Source organism: Phycodurus eques, chromosome 4 (genome assembly GCF_024500275.1).
Source record: "Phycodurus eques isolate BA_2022a chromosome 4, UOR_Pequ_1.1, whole genome shotgun sequence".
Classification (NCBI taxonomy): Eukaryota; Metazoa; Chordata; class Actinopteri; order Syngnathiformes; family Syngnathidae; genus Phycodurus; species Phycodurus eques.
In genome coordinates this window covers 18,909,961-18,927,285 of record NC_084528.1, presented here as the reverse complement: position 1 = coordinate 18,927,285, position 17,325 = coordinate 18,909,961, and the positions used below count along the sequence as shown (strand labels likewise).

Here is a 17,325-nt window from a genome sequence, read left to right as displayed (position 1 = left end):
TTAGTTTTTTGTTTTTGAAATGTTGTAAGATACAGTAGTGTGAAAAAGTCTTCGCCCCCTTCCAGATTTCTTCTTTGTTTGCATGTTTGTAACACTTAATTTTTTCCCCATCAGCCAAATTTAAATATTTGTCAAACACAACAAAATGCAGTTTTTAAATGAATGTTTTTATTATTACGGGAGGGCTACTCATCTTTGCTTGGCAATTGGTGTAATTCAGACACATTGGAGGTTGGAGGGCTTTTGAGCATGAACCGCCTTTTTGGGGAGGTTAGAGGGTTATCAAGCATTAAACCGCCTTTTTAAGGTGATACCACAGCATCTCAATAGGAGTCAGGTCAGGATTTTGACTAGGCCTCTCCAAAGTCTTCAGTTTGTTTTTCAGCCATCCAGAGGTGAACTTGCTGGAGTGTTTTGAATCATTGTCCTGCTGCAGAACCCAAGTTCGTTTCAGCTTGGGGTCACGAACAGATAACTGGACATTCTCCTTTAGGATTTTTTGGTAGACAGTAGAATTCATGGTTCCATTTACCCATTTGTCTTCCAGGTCTTGAAACAGCCTCAGACCATCACACTACCACCAGCATAATTTACTGGTGTTCTTTTTCTAAAATGGGGTTACTTTTATGCCAGATGTAATGGAATACACACCTTTCAAAAAGATCAACTTTTGTCGTGTCAGACCACAGAGTATTTTCCCAAATGTCTTGGCGATCATCAAGATGCTCTCTGTCAAAATTGAGACAAGCCTTAATGTTCTTTTTGCACTGGTTTTCGTCTTCGAACTCTGCCGTGCAGGCCACTTTTGCCAAGTCTCTTTCTTATGGTGACATCATGAACATTGACCTTAACTCAGGCCTGCAGTTCTTTGGATGTTGTTGTGGGGTCTTTTGTGACCTCTTGGATGAATCGTCGCTCCGCTCTCGGGGTAATTTTGGTCAGCCGGCCGCTCCTGGGAAGGTTCACCACTGTTCTGTTTTTGCCATTTGTGAATAATCTCACTGTGGTAGGCTGGAGTCCCAAAGCTTTAGAAACGGCTTCATAACCTTTTCCACACTGATAGATCTCAATTCTCTCTCATTTGTTCCTGAATTTCTAAATCGACCGTGGCATGATTTCTAGCTTTTGAGGATCTTTTGGTCTACTTCACTTTGTAAGGAAGGTCCTATTTAAATAATTTCTTGATTGAGAAGAGGTGTGGCACTATCAGCCATGGCTTTGGCTAGAGAAATTGAACTCAGGTATGATAAACCAGTTATGTTTTAACAGGGGAGGGAATCACTTTTTCACACAGGGCCATGTAGGTTAGGCTTTTTTTCTCCCTCAATAATAAACATTTAAAAACTGCATTTTGTGTTTACTTGTCTTTGACTAATATTTAAATTTCTTTGATGATGGGAAACATTTACGTGTGACAGACATGCAAATATATATATAAGAAATCAGGAATGGAGCAAACACTTTTTCACATCACCGTAAATATTCATTCTTAACTGCTCCAGTTAAATATACGTATGTGCCACAGTTGCGGGCTGTTTTATTGCGTTTTTGTACTAATATTGATGGTGGTGACACGATTGTGGCTGTATTAAAAGGTGAATTAAGTCAGTACGTCCCAACTGAAGGCCCACGTACAGAATGCGTGGCCCACCACTGCTCAAATGTTGCCACGATGAATGACCAAATGAGTGACCAGAAGTAGTTTAGGTCTCCCATAGGACAAGAAATAGAACCTAGCAGGTAAGCCAAATTTTTTTAAGAGTAGAGCCGTGGAGAACATTGAAGGTATCATGCAGTGGATAAAAATGTACCCAGCTCAATTTTAATCTTTACCAGTGTACACACAAACCCATTTTTAACATAAACTGATTTACTGAAGGAAAAATGGGCACGTGTGTGCGCTTACTGCTCTTATAGTGTGTGGTGTACTTGAGATGACAGCACACCACACATGACCATATCTCCACATGAAGACAAACACTCAACACAACCAATTGTTCCTCATTTGTGTCTGGTAACAGAGCGGGCTTTAGTGAGCTTCCTAAATGCCTATTGTTGCGTTTCAAATCACAATCACGAAATATATGGCTCAGCCTAATTCAGTGTTTAGCACACACAAAGGATTTGCTAGCGTAAATATTACACAGGTTTAACATTTATAATCATTATCGCGACTGTTTGCCGAGCATATCAGGGGGTCAAAAAGATCCCTTCTAATTGACCTCATACTACAAGATAATATAGTTCAGCATTATCAGTATGTGTGTACCCCACTTTACGATTATCCGCCCTGACTGTCTTCCAATCAGATCGGGGAGGGGGAAAAAAGGAAAGAAATAAAATCACTTTTAACACACCACAATAACTGCGCACTATCATCTTTCGGCGATGTCCAATAATCGGGCCTTTGATGACTGTGATTGCAAGGGAGAGAAAATGATCAAATCTGGCCTGACTCGCCATGTGTGTATGCCATTTTAGAGTTAGTATGTAAACAGGTCAGGGGGGAGGGGGGGGGGAAGGTGCTTTTGCCCAAGTCAGTTAAACCATTTTATTACAAATATTATGCGATTACAAACTCCCACGAATTTACTAGCAAAGGTTAACATCTCAATCGATCAAGATCTATGCAAAATATTACAGCTTGATTTTTGTTGTTTTGCCTTATCAATCGCCCTGTTGGTAGTCTAGTGATCTCACAAAAAATAAAACCTCAAGTTTCAAAATGAAAACATTTTGTTTTACTCCTAAACAGGTCCCAAAATAAAGTCACATAAATCAATGCAATATACACAAAGAAAGAATAAAATATAAATTCTTTCAGTCACCCGCAGAAGGGGGAAAAAAAAGTGAAAATGGCCTCCCCACTAATTACTGAGTGTTTGGAAGGAAGTAGCAGTTACAGAGCACTACCTTTGTTGGGCGTGTACTAAATATCTTGCGCTTCCATCAATCAAATCAGTCAGAAAAGATAGCAGAGTACCACTTATCATTAACATGGCTCTTTACATTTTAACCAAAGTTGACTAAAAATTATTTGTAAATAATGTGTTTTTGTCTTTTTTACTCCATCTGAGGCAAAAGCCCCAGCAGGCCACATGAAGTCAAAAGCAATTATATAATAATAAAAATGTATTTAAAGGGAGGTGGAGGGTTCCTGCCCCATTTGTGGAATATTTGTGGAGAACACTGCACTTTCTAAAAGCTTTCAGCGATGAGGAGATGGCTGATACTAGCCGCGTTTACTGCACTGCACACTGACCTTTCACTCCCCTTACTTCTTTCAACCCTTTATTTTTGAAGGCACAGTCACCACAATCTCCTTTTAAGTCTCTTTGTACCTTCCCCATTGTCTGAATTGGCCACTGAACTCACTGATGTTTGGATTTCGCCCCACCCCCCTAAACGTTTTCTTATACCGTTCGGTCTCTAACTGCTGCTCGTCTATAGCAGGACGCACTTCCTCTTGGTTTTGGTCTCGGGGGGCTCCAAGGCAGCCAGGATGGCCTCGTCGAACACGTTCTTGAGGCCCCGCTGGTCGACAAAACAAAAGGAAGCAGGCGTCACATGCGGATGGTGTCTCCAAATCAGAAAGCAACTTTTGTTGAGGCCGACAATAAAAATATATATATTTTCTTCTTAGGAAATAACAGAAATTATTTGTTTCAGAGTCACATTTTTGCCATAATAAACATCAGAATCATCCACCTTCAAATAAAAACCACATATTCAGAATTTATTTTAATTTGTAGATACTTCTTTCAATACTTATATTGTTCTGAAGCGTCTTAGACTACCTGAAAAGCGCTCTAGAAATAAAATATATTGTTGATTATTAGTGTAAAACTATTTAGCAACAGCACGGTGTATGGTGGTCGACATGTCCCTTTGGGTCGAGACCTTCTGTTTTTGTTTTTCTCAGCACAAATGCTTTAAGAAACAAGCATTTAGCATAGGTACTTGTTATGTTTATGTACATGTAAAAAGGAGATAGCACAGTAGAACCTCCAAAGTCAAGGCTCAGCTCTGTGAGTGTTTAAAAGGATTAACTTAATGTGTTTTTGCGATGCCATCACAAGGGTAACAGTGATGGTAAGAGGCAACTTAAATATCCATTACACAAACAAAATAGAATTTTATCAAGCAGTTGCGAACATAAATACAAGGGGTCATTGGTTTACAAAGGTGCTGACATACGACGTTCCAAATTTACAAATGGTACGCAATGAACTAGTTTGCAACGCAGTATAAGAATACATGGTCACACGGCACAAAAAGCCATGCTCAGTTATCACTGTTAATTATTTCATTTTGACTGTTTTATATTTTTGGCCGAGAGATGTTTTTCATACAGATTTTTACTATAATTCTAACTACAATCCCAATTCCAATGAAGTTGGGACGTTGTGTTAAACATAAATAAAAACAGAATACATTGTTGATAAATGACTTTTGCTTTGCATACTAGAGTTTCAAGTTGCACTTAAGGATGTAGCGCCAAACTGTATTTACTGACATTGTTTTTCTGAAGTGTTCCTGAGCCCAGGTGGTGATATCCTTTACACATTGATGTCGGTTTTTGATGCAGTGCCGCTTGAGGGATCGAATGTCACGGGCATTCAAATGTTGGTTTTCGGCCTTGCCGCTTACATGCAGTGATTTCCCCACATTCTCTGAACCTTTTGATGACATTATGGACCGTAGATGATGAAATCCCTAAATTCCTTGCAACTGTACGTTGGGGAACATTGTCCTCAAACAGTTCGACTACTTTCTCGCGCACTTGTTCACATAGAGGTGAACCTCGCCCCATCTTTGCTTGTGAATGACTGAGCAATTCAGGGAAGCTCCTTTTATACCCAATCATGGCACCCACCTGTTGCCAATTAGCCTGTTGTGGGGTGTTCCAAACAGTTGTTTGATGAGCATTCCTCAACTTTCTCTGTCTTTTTTGCCACTTGTCCCAGCTTTTTTGGAACATGTTGCAGCCATAAAATTCTAAATTAATGATTCTTTGCGAAAAACAAAGTTTATCAGTTTGAACATTAAATATATTGTCTTTGTAGTGTATTCAATTAAATATAGGTTGAACATGATTTGCAAATCATTGTATTCTGTTTTTATTTCTGATAAACGCAACGTCCCAACTTCATTGGAAATGGGGTTGCATTAATGCATGGTCAGTGATAAACTATAGCGCGTTCCAACTTTCATAGAAATTCTGGGTACATTAGCAGCCATAGGAACATAACTCCATTGTAAACTTAGGACCCCCCCATATGCTTATTACACACTGCACAGACCTTATTAAGTCCAACTGTACTTACTAAGCGCTACTCAAGACAGTTTTGCTGTGCAAACACATTCCTTTTCATGAAATATTCCAGTAAATCCACTGTGTTTGTGACTCATGTTACAGTACAAGTAAGTACAACATACCTGTGTGAGAGCAGAGCACTCAACGTATTTGACGGCCCTGAGCTCCCGGGCAAGTTTCTCGGCACTGTCGGGGTACAGGGGGCGCTGTTTATTCTTGGCTAGCTTCTCAATGGTGTTGCTGTCCTCTCGCAGGTCCACTTGAGTGCCCACCAGCAGGAAGGGTGTGCGGGGGCAGTGGTGGGAAATCTCAGGAACCCACTGAAGAGCGAGAGGGAATTGGGGGTGAACTTGATGCTCAGGAATACGTAAAATGTACTCAACTGACTGGACAGATTAAGTACAGTGTTCCCTAGCGACATCGCGGTTCACCTACCACGGCCCCGCTATACTTCAGATTTTTTGGGTGGAAAGCATATCTCTGCTGTTACATTGGAAATCTGTGATTTACAGTGATCGTTTTCTATAGTTTTTTTTTTTTTTTTTTTTACAGTTTTTCACATTAATATAAATACTGTACAGCACTGAAAACATACAATGTTACCTTGACTTACGAGTTTAATTTAATTTGTTCCCTGACCAAGTGCGCTCAAATCAATTTTGGCCATTGAAATGATATTCGTCTGTTCCACTCCCCTAAAAAAAAACGATGTTGTGTTACATTTGTAATAAAGGCAAATATCACTGAATGCTAAAATACAAATATATGACAGCATAAAACACAAATGATAATGTAAAGAAATAAATTGGCAAGTCTCTCTCACACACACACTGTACTGTTCGTGTGTTGACATCTGCCTTTGAAGGGCGAGGCCTAATAAGTGACATCAGGATCTCTGACTCCAGCTGGCTGTTTACCACGTGGTTAGTTCAGTGTGGGGGTCTTCCCCATGCTCTTTGTTTGTGTTTTCACTTTGTATTTGTTTTTGACTGTTTGTCCCGTTCAACAAACAGCTAAAAGTGTATCGACGACTGTCATTTTTTTTTTTTTACACTTCACTCGAGCAGCTGCATATCTGAAGCTTGCTGGAAAAAGACCAAACGTGGGCTCGTAACGTGAAAAACTCCTAAGTTGGGGTACGCGTAACTCAAGGCACCACTGGATAAATATGGAGTAAAAGGTCACATTTATACAAAACAATTAACATTTAAAGCAGTCTTGACTGCTGATACCATCACGCATTCTAAGATCAAACACTTTTGCTTTTGTTTTAAACCCTACAATGGTTTCCCAATTGACCTGCATCTACGAAGGTAGTGAGCTTAAGCCCAAGTAGAAGGTCCTGACCATTCAGGAGAAGACAAAACTCCTGGGTATTTACAGGGTTCCCTGTATAGTCAAAGTTTAATCCTAATAACCACAAAACCAACCTTCTCCTTGACATTTTCAAATGACGACGGGGAGACGACAGAGAAGCACACAAGGAACACGTCTGTCTGTGGGTAGCTGAGAGGACGTAGCCTGTCATAATCCTCCTGACCTGAGCGCGTGGGAAAAACAATGTTTTTGTTATTCAGTCTGTCAGTGACACAAACATGACAATTCCACTTAAAATTCCTTACCTGCAGTGTCAAAAAGGCCTAGTGTGTAGGGCTCGCCCCCGATCATCACTGTCACTGCATAGTTGTCAAAAACCTTTTAAAAAAAAAGTGGGGAACAACAAGATGGACATTTTAACAGGATCATTTCTTCTCAATATAGAAAATAGATTTTAAAGATGTGATAATCTTACCGTGGGTACATATTCTGAGGGGAACTTGTTGGTTGTGTAGGAGATGAGTAAGCAAGTCTTTCCTACCGCACCATCCCCGACAACTACACATTTTATAGTCTGCATCTGGGGAGGCAAACACAAAAGAAATAATAAAATATTAAAATGCAGACAGGATTCTAAGACAGGTTTTTTCTCTCACTATGAACAGGAGTGTACATGAAGTTGATAAATGTAGATCCGACAAGTTCCCAGATATAATCTGTTTACACCATGGCCATTTTATCAGCATCACATTGTTTTTTTTTGGTTTTTTTTAAATATACAAAAAGGGGAATGCCAAATACAATCAAACTTTTAACAGATTTTAACTAAGCCCTTTTTTTTGGAGTGTTTGCTACAAATATAAAACAAATTACCCACTGTTGTTAATATACTGTATACAAACATTTTAATAATGGCACCAAATACCGTTATCTTAACTGTAACTAATGGGCGAGGCCTTGGCTTCACGTTTTGAGATTTGGTGTAATAACTGGCAAAATGTTGTATTTTCAAACAACATCATGCATAAAGAGTCTAAAATGAGGGCAAAACAGGAAAGAGTTGCTGTCTAGTTGCATGTTGCTTTAAATCCATACATTTGTACAACGTCATAACGTGGAGCAGCACAATAATAAACATGAATGGGTATCAAAGTGAGCATTATGTGTAAAGGGACAATTATTCATACACACATCGTATTTAGGTGCTTTCCTGAAGCTTAATTAATTTGCTAATCGCTGTTGTGAAATTCATATTTGAGAAGGCAGGTTTTTTTTGTTTTTTTCCCCCCTGCCATAAGAGGATTTCCTTGAACTGAGGGGAGGCTCGTCGTGCCAGACTTGTTAATACACGTACGAGCACACAAAAACACACAAATTGACGAGGCCTCACTTCCGCACAGGCCACATACCAAAGATGTCCAACAAAAAGAAATACCGTCGGCTCGTAATACTCATCACAAGCTGTTAATTACGCAATTATAGCAGACACGTCCGCTTATATAAACAACATATTCTTCAAAGGGGGTGAATGTAAAGGCCTCAATATAGAGGAAACACCGCAAAACAAAAAGTATTAAACACGGTTAGTCACCTTTGTTGTATCGGAGGGTAGCCACGCTATTGAGCAAACTTGACACAAAGACAAATGTTCATAAAAAGGCAAAAAAACAGATTGATGCCAGCCCCAGCATAATACACACAACACACATATTCGTACGTACATGCACAAGAGCTCGGTGGCAACGAAACGGGAGCCGGTCGAATTAACTCACTTTTCCCCTCGATGTGAGCCACGAATGGTGAAGGAGCACTCCTGTGTGTGTTTGCTAGGCGAAATAGCGCGAATTTTGCCGTTGAAAAGCGTCTTTTGCAACTCTACTCACCGTTTTCTCCTTCCGACGGCTAGGCGTTGGTTACATCCGGGTTTGAGGGTCGAAAGACTTTGTACGCAGGCGCAGAAGCGACGCGCCGCAATCTCGTTCTAAAACGGGGAAACAGCGCCACGCAAGGGAAACGGAAACACGTGGGACTATAAAAATAAAATACAGACTGTGGCAAACATGAAATAATTTGTCGATTTATTTGATAATCTTGGCTCATTAATATTTTTGTAACTACAGTAGTGAAATTTTAACATATGACACGTTGATATACTCTATACATAGGTGCGTAGCGTGGTTAGCATTATGTTTTCGTTTTTATTGTGATAAATGTATACCGGAAGTAGCGATGGTCTACATCTGCGGGCTGTAAGCAATTTTGCCTTCTCTTTGTCAAAATCTGACTTCCGATTCTCATGTTTTGTTCGGGCTTCTGGAATTTGCCATCCCGGCTTTACAGCGAGTTAGTTGGCCGCTTTGCTTCGCCAAAAGTGTTTCGGACAACAGAATTCTGATCTGGGAGGGGGGGGATCGAGTACATCGTGTTGTCGTTCGTAGAAAACAACGTCCATTTACCTAGCTAGCTAGCTGGCTAACAGCAGCCAGCTGAGTTGCATCAACCAGCCGTCGAGCATGTTTCGATTCCTCAATGACGTCGATGACGACCCCTACATGCTGTGAGTAAACAAACCAGAAATTGCAGCTTGAAAGACCCTGATTTGCATTTAGAGTTAAATTTTTGGAGCACATCGCTTGCGTGTGTCGGTGTGCTCGGAGGCAGGTGACTCGTCGCCTGGCCTACTGTGTTCCACAGACCTGTTTTACATCCCAGACATTACTTTTAAATCACATTTGAAGGGGGCGAGGCTATTGCAGCCATTGTTCGATACTAAGAGCCTGTTACAAGTGTCTCCCAGAGCACGCGAGTGATTGATGGTGATGCAACGTTTTTGAATCAGAGGCTTGTTTTTGTGTGAAAGCGTTGCACGTCATGCATATTAAATATTAAATGTACATCAGGACACGCAACGTGATTCATTTACGAGAAATAAGTGCAGTAGTGAATAAGACAAGAGGTCTGGCTGGCAGCTCCACGCCTAAACGTAGTTATTTTAAATTAAATGCAATTACTGATTTAATTAATGCTATGATATCTATTTACAATACAAGAACCATAATATGATGTCAATGTGTCCATTGTTTTTGGGCAAAAACTAACACATTCTCATTAAGATGAATGGATGGGGAGATAAACGGCCACAGCAGAAATATTATTCACTCACATGCACTCGTATTAATAATATGCTATACTGAAAAAAAAACTACAATACAGTGGTGCCTTTAGATACGAGATCAATTTGTTCTGTGACCAAGTTCCTAACTCAAAACACTTGTATCTCAAATAATCTTCCCTTATTGAAATGAATGGACATTCCATTGAACTGTTCCAGTCTCCCTGAAATGTTTTTTAAAAAAAAATTATTTATTAAGCAAAATAGCACTCTATAGTATTGTACTTCATATAACATATAGTAATAGTCTGTTGTGTGCTGTTTGGCTACCGGAGGGGGGGGGGGGGGGGGCAGTGTATAATCATGATGACACAAACGAAGAGTTGCACAACTACTGTGACTCAGTATTAGTTTTTTTTTTTCCAGAGTAGAAAGAATATATGCCTGTGAGTATAGTGATATTGTATGTCTACATTTTTGCTCCACCCATTGTGTTCAAATATCCGTTGCCCAAAGGGTTATAACACTGTTAGCCTTAAGATAGCGGACTTGAAGGCAAAGGTATGGGGTTGTTTTAAATATACGTGTAATCCGGTAATGCGCAACCTACTTCTGCATTCGGCGAAACGGTAAAAGCCCTTCCTCTTCGCTTGGGTGAATGGCGATGCGGACCGTGACATGGCACCCATGGGAACTTTAAACGTCTACGTGTTTTTTAAATAATTTTTTTTTAAATTTATTTCTTATTTTTTTAAGCACAAAATGTCACCACAATAGCCAATGTTTAGGCTTAGTTCGTTTACATGTATCATATTTGTATAAAGAAATTATATTAATGTATTTAACTGTTGTTCGAAAACATTTGGGGGAAAAAAAACAAATTTCGGCGTCAAACAATTGTCATCAATCGTAGTTATGCCTGTTAGCAAAGCATACACAGGACGTCAGCTATCCCGTTCTCCGTGTTGGTCACGTATGGTTCCGCATAAAATTGCTTGTCTATTCACTATGTGCCAAAACTGCTGCTTGTTGTAAAGTGAGGTGAGTTGTGATCACTGCCACCAAACAGCGCTCATATCTAAACTTCTGGCTCTAATTAAAGCAAAAAAATATATATTTAACCGGCTGACGGCTCGTATTCCGAAAAACTCTTAAGCCAGGTCAATCGTACCTCAAGGCACGACTATCTACTTAAAAAAAAAAAAAAAGTTTAAGATGTTGTATTGTTATGGTCAGTAATATTTGTACAATTAGTACAAAGTGGAACATTATATTATTGACTGTGGTATTAAGTGGCTTGAACCAGTCTATGCCACTTAAAACAATTTTCACATTGTCTTTCAGACTTCCTAAACCGTCCAAAAGTAATAGCTGTTGTTGTAAACATCCATTTAAGAGGAAATATTTTACCTTATTCCACATGTGAAACAAAACCTACATTGCTATTCTTTATACACCTAGAAAATGCTGGCACACTGTAGCTAAAGCAGCACTTTAGTGTTGTATGTCATTCAAATACACCCAATCACTTCACAAAATGAAAAGGAATATCAAAGAAGCATTCGTGTTGCTGTCTTTGCCCTGTAGGGATCCATTTGCCGCTCACCGGCAGCAGATGAGGAGCATGTTTGGACCGTTTGGCATGGACCCTTTTGCACTAGCGCCACAGATTCAACCACCTCGTGCGCCACGGCGACAGGTAGCAAAAAAAACCAAAACTGTTTGGAATATGTTTTTATTTGAAGTTTTTCCGCTTACATTTGCTATGCACCGTTTTCCAGGCTGGTGCACTGACCCCGTTTGGCATGATGGGAATGGTGAGTGTCTTATTAACTTTATTCTTTCAAGTGATTCAGTAAAAATAGATTTTGAAACAATGCATCACAATTGTTTCCATAATCAACCTTTGGATATTTGTATGCTCGCAGTGCTCAAGATACTTTCACACATGCCTGGCTCACATTATTCTCACTGCTTGCAGGGTGGAGGGTTCATGGACATGTTTGGCATGATGGGGGAAATGATGGAGAACATGGTGAGTAATTAATTGGACCACCTCGGTGTCATCCAGTACCATGTAAAATCTACTGTCTTTTGATTGGTTGACAGATGATTTGGGTGCCTTCATCAGTGTTGTATGGAAAGAAAACAAAAATTGTCTATACATACCTAGGCGTGTGGTGGTATCTGATTCCGACGGTATGATCACCGTGAACAAAAATATTACGGTATCACAGTATTGCAGTTACAGCTCTAAATTGTATGTATTTTGTAATGTTTTGTGTAAATAACTTTATTTCCATTCCATAGGTACATAAGTACATCTAAAGAGATGACAATTAATTTTTTTCCAAACAAAATCAAAATGTAGTCCCAACAGTAAAAGTGCTTATTTCTGAGAAAATGAGTAGCTACTTTTCTGCGCGTTTCTGTTTCTGTTTCGTGAAGTAACGTCAAAGCGGAAACGAACTGACTTTAGTCATGCTGGTTGGCTAGATATCTGCCTCAAGTCTATAGTATTTATGTCAGCAATTGTAGACACGCTAACTCTTGTAGCTGGTTGCAAACATTCATTTCAAGACAGCGTAATAATAATATTTTAGCTTATGTTGAATTTGTCAAAGAGGAATAAGTGGAGCTCTTGTACAGGTAAATGTGATATCATATCGGAAGTATTGCCTCCTATAGCATCCACTCTTTGTAAGCACGTTTTGCATATCCTTCCTTCCAACATAAATAAAAAAGTATCCGAGTACCCAAATACCCCCAAAAAATAAAACATTTGCAAAAGAGGCGATTTTTTTTCGACAAGGGGTAAGGTCGTCGGCCTCACTGGCTGCTTGCACTAACAGCGGAGTGAGTGGTCGTGTCACTTCGCCTTTAGTGACGACTCAAAAATTGAATACAGCGCACACTGCTGATGGAAGGTTTTAGCGTTTTTGAAACCCTAACTTTTTAAAACTGCCAGTACTACATGGACTTAGTTGCATTTATTTTCTTAGTTTAATTAACATGCCGCTTTGCTTGTTTTGACGTGCGGTCTTATCAAATCACAAGGGGTCCTCGGTTTACAATAGAGTTCTGTTCCTGTGGTAGTCTATCACTGACGTAACGCAGTAGTAAATATTTGTATAAAAAAATTTTTTTAAGGTCATAAATATAACAGTCGAATGAGAAACAGTAAGTAGAGCTGTAACTGAGAGTCCATTCTTGCATCTCGTGAGTACATATTACACCGCTGCGCAAACTAGTTCATTGTGCGCCGTTCATGACCTCGAAGCCAGAGTTGTCCCGATGTGATCATAAATGTCATTTTCAGCTCATTAGTATGATCTGAAAAAGAACAGATTTTCCTATTTTTAAAGGTCACAAATCTACACAATAATCCTTGGGGTGCAAAGATCTTGCCAAATGAAATAGCAATAGCTTAGTATTACAACATGTCAGGTTTTCTAGTACTGGTATTTTAAGAGACAGTAACAGATTTGGCTTGATACAGCAGTCTTGTGAGTCTGCAGCTCCATCGCTTTCTATAATGAGCGGCGCCTCCTAAAAAGCATCACTCCCCACGTCGTGTTTTCGGTATGACATAGAAATGCAGCTCGTTAAGGAAAAAGGGGAACTGAGTGAAATGTGGAAACATTTTGCTTACACAGCCGACAGTCAGGGCAAGCCGAAAGATGATAGAACCGAAAGCAACAAAGTCTGAAAAGCCTGATATAATATACAGTGCGGCCAAACATCTTGCTGAACGGCACCGTCAAACAGTTCACTCTTCTTAATGCAATGGGGAGGTATCGGATCATACTCCGTATCGGCAAATACTCAAAATCAAGTGACTCAACTTGGACTCTGGTGCAAAAAAATGTGGTTGAGACATCCCTACTCAAAACGCATGTCGGTACCCTGGTAAACAGAGGACCCTCGTAAATATTAGTTTGCATTCTTCTCTTCCAGGAGAGGATTTCTGGTTCGCCCAATTGCCAGACCTTCTCCTCCTCCACAGTGATCTCCTACTCTTCCATGGATGCTGGGGCTCCAACAGTGTACCAGCAAACCCATCAAACAAGACATGGCCCGGGAGGGGTGAGAATACACTGCTAAATGCTCACAGAAGCGCTTATTACTCTTTTAATAACAATTCCAGCTTTTGTGTCCCATTAATGTAGGGGTGTCAAACCTGGGGTCATCGTGGGCCACGACGTAGTTATGGTTGCTTTCAAGTGGAGGCACTGGGTACATTTGAAAAAGTCACACAAGAACAAAGAACTCTTGAAGTAAACAAACAAAACAAAAAGTCACACACAAACTATGGGATAATATTAAAAAAAAAAAGAATATAGACTATATTTTATCATAACAGGTCCATAATGTCAAACAAATAGGGGAAAATATTGATAATTGTTTTCCAAAGTGAAAGCAGATGTTCCCAAATGGCTTATTTTGATTAAACACAAACATAATCTGCTTTCAGAAATGTGAGAATATTTTCTGTTAAGAGGGTGAAATTCTAAGAATTTGGACAATTTCAAGTTAAAGCGACTCTAAACAATCGATTATCAAAAATTAGATGTCGACTGAAGGTTCGATTAGTTGCCAATTAATTGTTGCACCTATAGTTTTAAGTTTGTGCTTCAGTTCACATCTGTTCAGTTACGGAACAAACTTCAAAACAAACTGCTTATCTTTTTTGTAAACAGTTGATTGAATGACATTTAACAGGAAACAATAGCTTCAATCTTTTCATTTTAGGAAAGTGTAACATCAATAATTTGTCTTCTTTTTAGGAAACGACTGATGCAGACAAATGTAAGAGTATGAATTATGATAGTGGTTTATGGTGGTTTAAATACTGCTGGAAGTTGCGTTTGCACCAAGCTACTCCTTGAAGTCTGCCAGCCAAAAGCTATTCTGTGTTTGTTTACAGACGACCCATGTGGCTGGACATTCGTGACTGTTACACTTATCTTTCGCTAATATGTTCTGTGTGGGGACCCTAATAATCACCCCATCATATGATATAATTTCCCCCGGAACTTGAGTATTATTATTTTTATGGATAGTTTTGACACAAGTCAAGGAAAAAGTGTAGCAATTTTTCACGGGCTACATGAAATGATGCAGCGGATCGGATTTGCCCAGTGGGCCTTGTGTTTGACACCCATGCATTATTGCATCAAACGGTTCGTAACTGCAACGTGATTGGTTGCAGATCCGCGAGACGCGTCAGTCCATGCGAGACAGCGAAAGCGGCCTGGAGCGGCTCGCCATCGGCCACCACATTGGCGAACGCGCGCACATCATGGAGCGCTCACGGAACCGCCGGACTGGCGACCGCGAGGAACGACAGGATTTCATAAACCTAGATGAGAGTGAGTTGCTGCTGTGTGGAGAATACTGTGGGGCCTTGACTTAACGAGGAGCCCAACTTGTAAGTTTTTCGAGTTACGAGGCACCGCTTGGTGCCAAAACGTCAGTTGTCACTGAGCTACAGATATGGGAAAAGGCGAGTAAAAAAGGTGCGCTAATTCCCTCACGTGTGGGCAAGGAGAGGCACAGTCGCAGATGCGCTTTCAGCCGTTTATTCAACAGGACAGACAGTCGAACACAGAAATGACAGCACTCGCAAGGAACTGCTGTAGGCCACAACTCATGCCACTCACATGCAGAGTAACTGGCCAACCTGACTCCAGCTCCTGATTTCACAGGCCACGCCCGTTAAAGGCACACATCCAACACATGAATACTACAGTATGTACATGAATTACACTTAGGACCAGTTTATTTACATTACATTTTATTTGTTAATACAATACAATTCTATTTTTGTTTATTAAAGATGTTCTATTTCTTTGGGGGGTGGGGGCGCTGGAACAGATTAATGGCATTTCAATTCATATTGATATGCTATAGTACTAGTATATTAAGTTATGAATCAAACTTGTAAGTGAAGGTACCCCTGTACTGTCAATTGTAGATTTGGAAAAGTAGTTATTTGAGGACTAAAATGCTTTTCAGCTACAGTATACAAGCCGTGTCGATGCTATTTAACAACCGACCCTTCCTTCCCGTCAGCTGAAGCCGATGCGTTCGACACCGAGTGGAGGACTCAGGCGGGGCGATACGCTCCCCCCAGCACCCGGGGGCTGGACTACGGCCGAGACCGACGTGCAGGGGGCCAGCAGCTTGCTCTCACTGCGCCACCCAGCTCCACGACCCCCCCAGGCCACCGGCACGACTCCCCCCGACACCAACCGCCCCAGTCCCGCCCGCGTTATGATTGGTGAGAGGTACAAGGTGCGTATTTTCAGGCATGACATTCACATGGCTTCCTCCAACATGTTAGGTTAATTGAAGACTCTAAATCGTTCATAAGTGTGAGCGTAAAGTTGTCGAAGTGGTCTGCAATTGACTGGTGACCAGTCCAAGGTTAACCCCACCTCTCACTCAAATTCAGCTGCGATAGGCTCCATCTTACCCAAAACCCTAATGACGACCAGTGCCATCGAAAATGGATTAATCGATAACCTGCCATAAAGCGACATTCCTTCTCTTCCCGCAGGAGTCACACCTGTAAACATGAGCCGACCGGGGGGAGTGGAGGACACTCTCCACGGATGCTGTGAACCACGTTGAGGATCGTTCCAACTTCCTCGTTGATGTTTGAGTTGACCGGACTGTCTATACATAAACATGAAACACCTCCCAAACAACACCCCCCCCCCCCCCCCCCTCTTCCCCCAGACCGCACTCCACACACAGTTGATAGTCTTAGAATTAATACTCTGCACACTCACACTTGTACAAAATACCCTCGCTTACTCTTCCAAGATTTGGTGTGTGTGTTTTTGCCCACTAAAAGTGCTCAAAGTATACAGTGCATCTGCTGTACAGTTCGTTTTATGTTTGTGGAGACACATGAATGTGTCTGTGAATTGAATTGTATACTGTTGACTAAACTAGCTAGATAGAGTTAATTAAACATTGCTAGATAACTGAAGGCTGTGTCTCTTCTGTTACAAGCCCAGTTAATGTTGACACTCCAGATTTGGCATTTCCAGCCTTAATAGCGTAAACTCCTGTTTATCATGGGAGATATGTTCAAGACGCACCCACTAAATAGGCAAACATCCACAATATAGAGAGACCAAAAACATTTTTTTAAATAGTTTACCCCTGCCACATGTAAACTTATTAATGAAATGTAAATGTATTTGGACACAAAAAAGTGTTAAAATGTACAGGAAGTAGTGTACATATTGTAATGTCTGTGTTAGATACTTGCATGTGCCTTTAAGAGGCGGGGCATCGTTGAGTGCTGTGTAACTTTAGCTAAAGTGTGAGTGTCTGGGTAGAACGGTGGCCGACAGCAGCTTGCGTGAGTGTTCCTATTGTGTTTTATTGTTCTCCTGGCGATAATAAACAGTTGTTTAAAAAAAAAAAAAAAAACATTTCGGCAACTGTGGCTCTCCTTTCCCCACGTGAGAGCGTTACAAAAAGTAAAAAAACGTCAAAAACAATAAAATAGTCTCTTAAAAATCTGTGATATAGTGGCGGTGCGAATGATGAACAGCGGGGG

At 40.5% G+C, this 17,325-nt stretch overlaps 2 protein-coding genes across 4 annotated transcripts; one reads left to right on the top strand and one right to left on the bottom strand.

Annotated features, from left to right (window-relative positions):
* Window positions 1-2,537: 2,537 nt before the first annotated feature.
* On the bottom strand, window positions 2,538-8,582 carry cdc42l (cell division cycle 42, like). 3 transcript variants are annotated; one of them, XM_061674419.1, is made up of 6 exons: window positions 8,518-8,582; window positions 7,110-7,214; window positions 6,940-7,012; window positions 6,748-6,857; window positions 5,440-5,637; window positions 2,538-3,534 (listed from the first exon to the last, which is right to left on the bottom strand). In XM_061674419.1, exons 2-6 carry the CDS (start codon window positions 7,212-7,214, stop codon window positions 3,445-3,447), a joined length of 576 nt encoding a protein of 191 aa, XP_061530403.1. In that variant the 5' UTR covers window positions 8,518-8,582; the 3' UTR covers window positions 2,538-3,444. The 3 variants fall into 3 exon arrangements, with proteins under 3 accessions (XP_061530403.1, XP_061530405.1, XP_061530404.1); XM_061674421.1 differs by lacking the exon at window positions 8,518-8,582 and adding an exon at window positions 8,356-8,511; XM_061674420.1 differs by lacking the exon at window positions 8,518-8,582 and adding an exon at window positions 8,407-8,511.
* A 293-nt stretch (window positions 8,583-8,875) lies between these two features.
* mlf2 (myeloid leukemia factor 2) lies at window positions 8,876-16,741 on the top strand. The gene is made up of 8 exons (XM_061674414.1): window positions 8,876-9,191; window positions 11,334-11,445; window positions 11,528-11,563; window positions 11,728-11,781; window positions 13,704-13,832; window positions 14,959-15,118; window positions 15,822-16,043; window positions 16,309-16,741. The coding sequence occupies exons 1-7, from the start codon at window positions 9,148-9,150 to the stop codon at window positions 16,031-16,033; spliced, it is 747 nt and encodes a 248-aa protein (XP_061530398.1). The 5' UTR covers window positions 8,876-9,147; the 3' UTR covers window positions 16,034-16,043; window positions 16,309-16,741.
* Window positions 16,742-17,325: the final 584 nt, after the last annotated feature.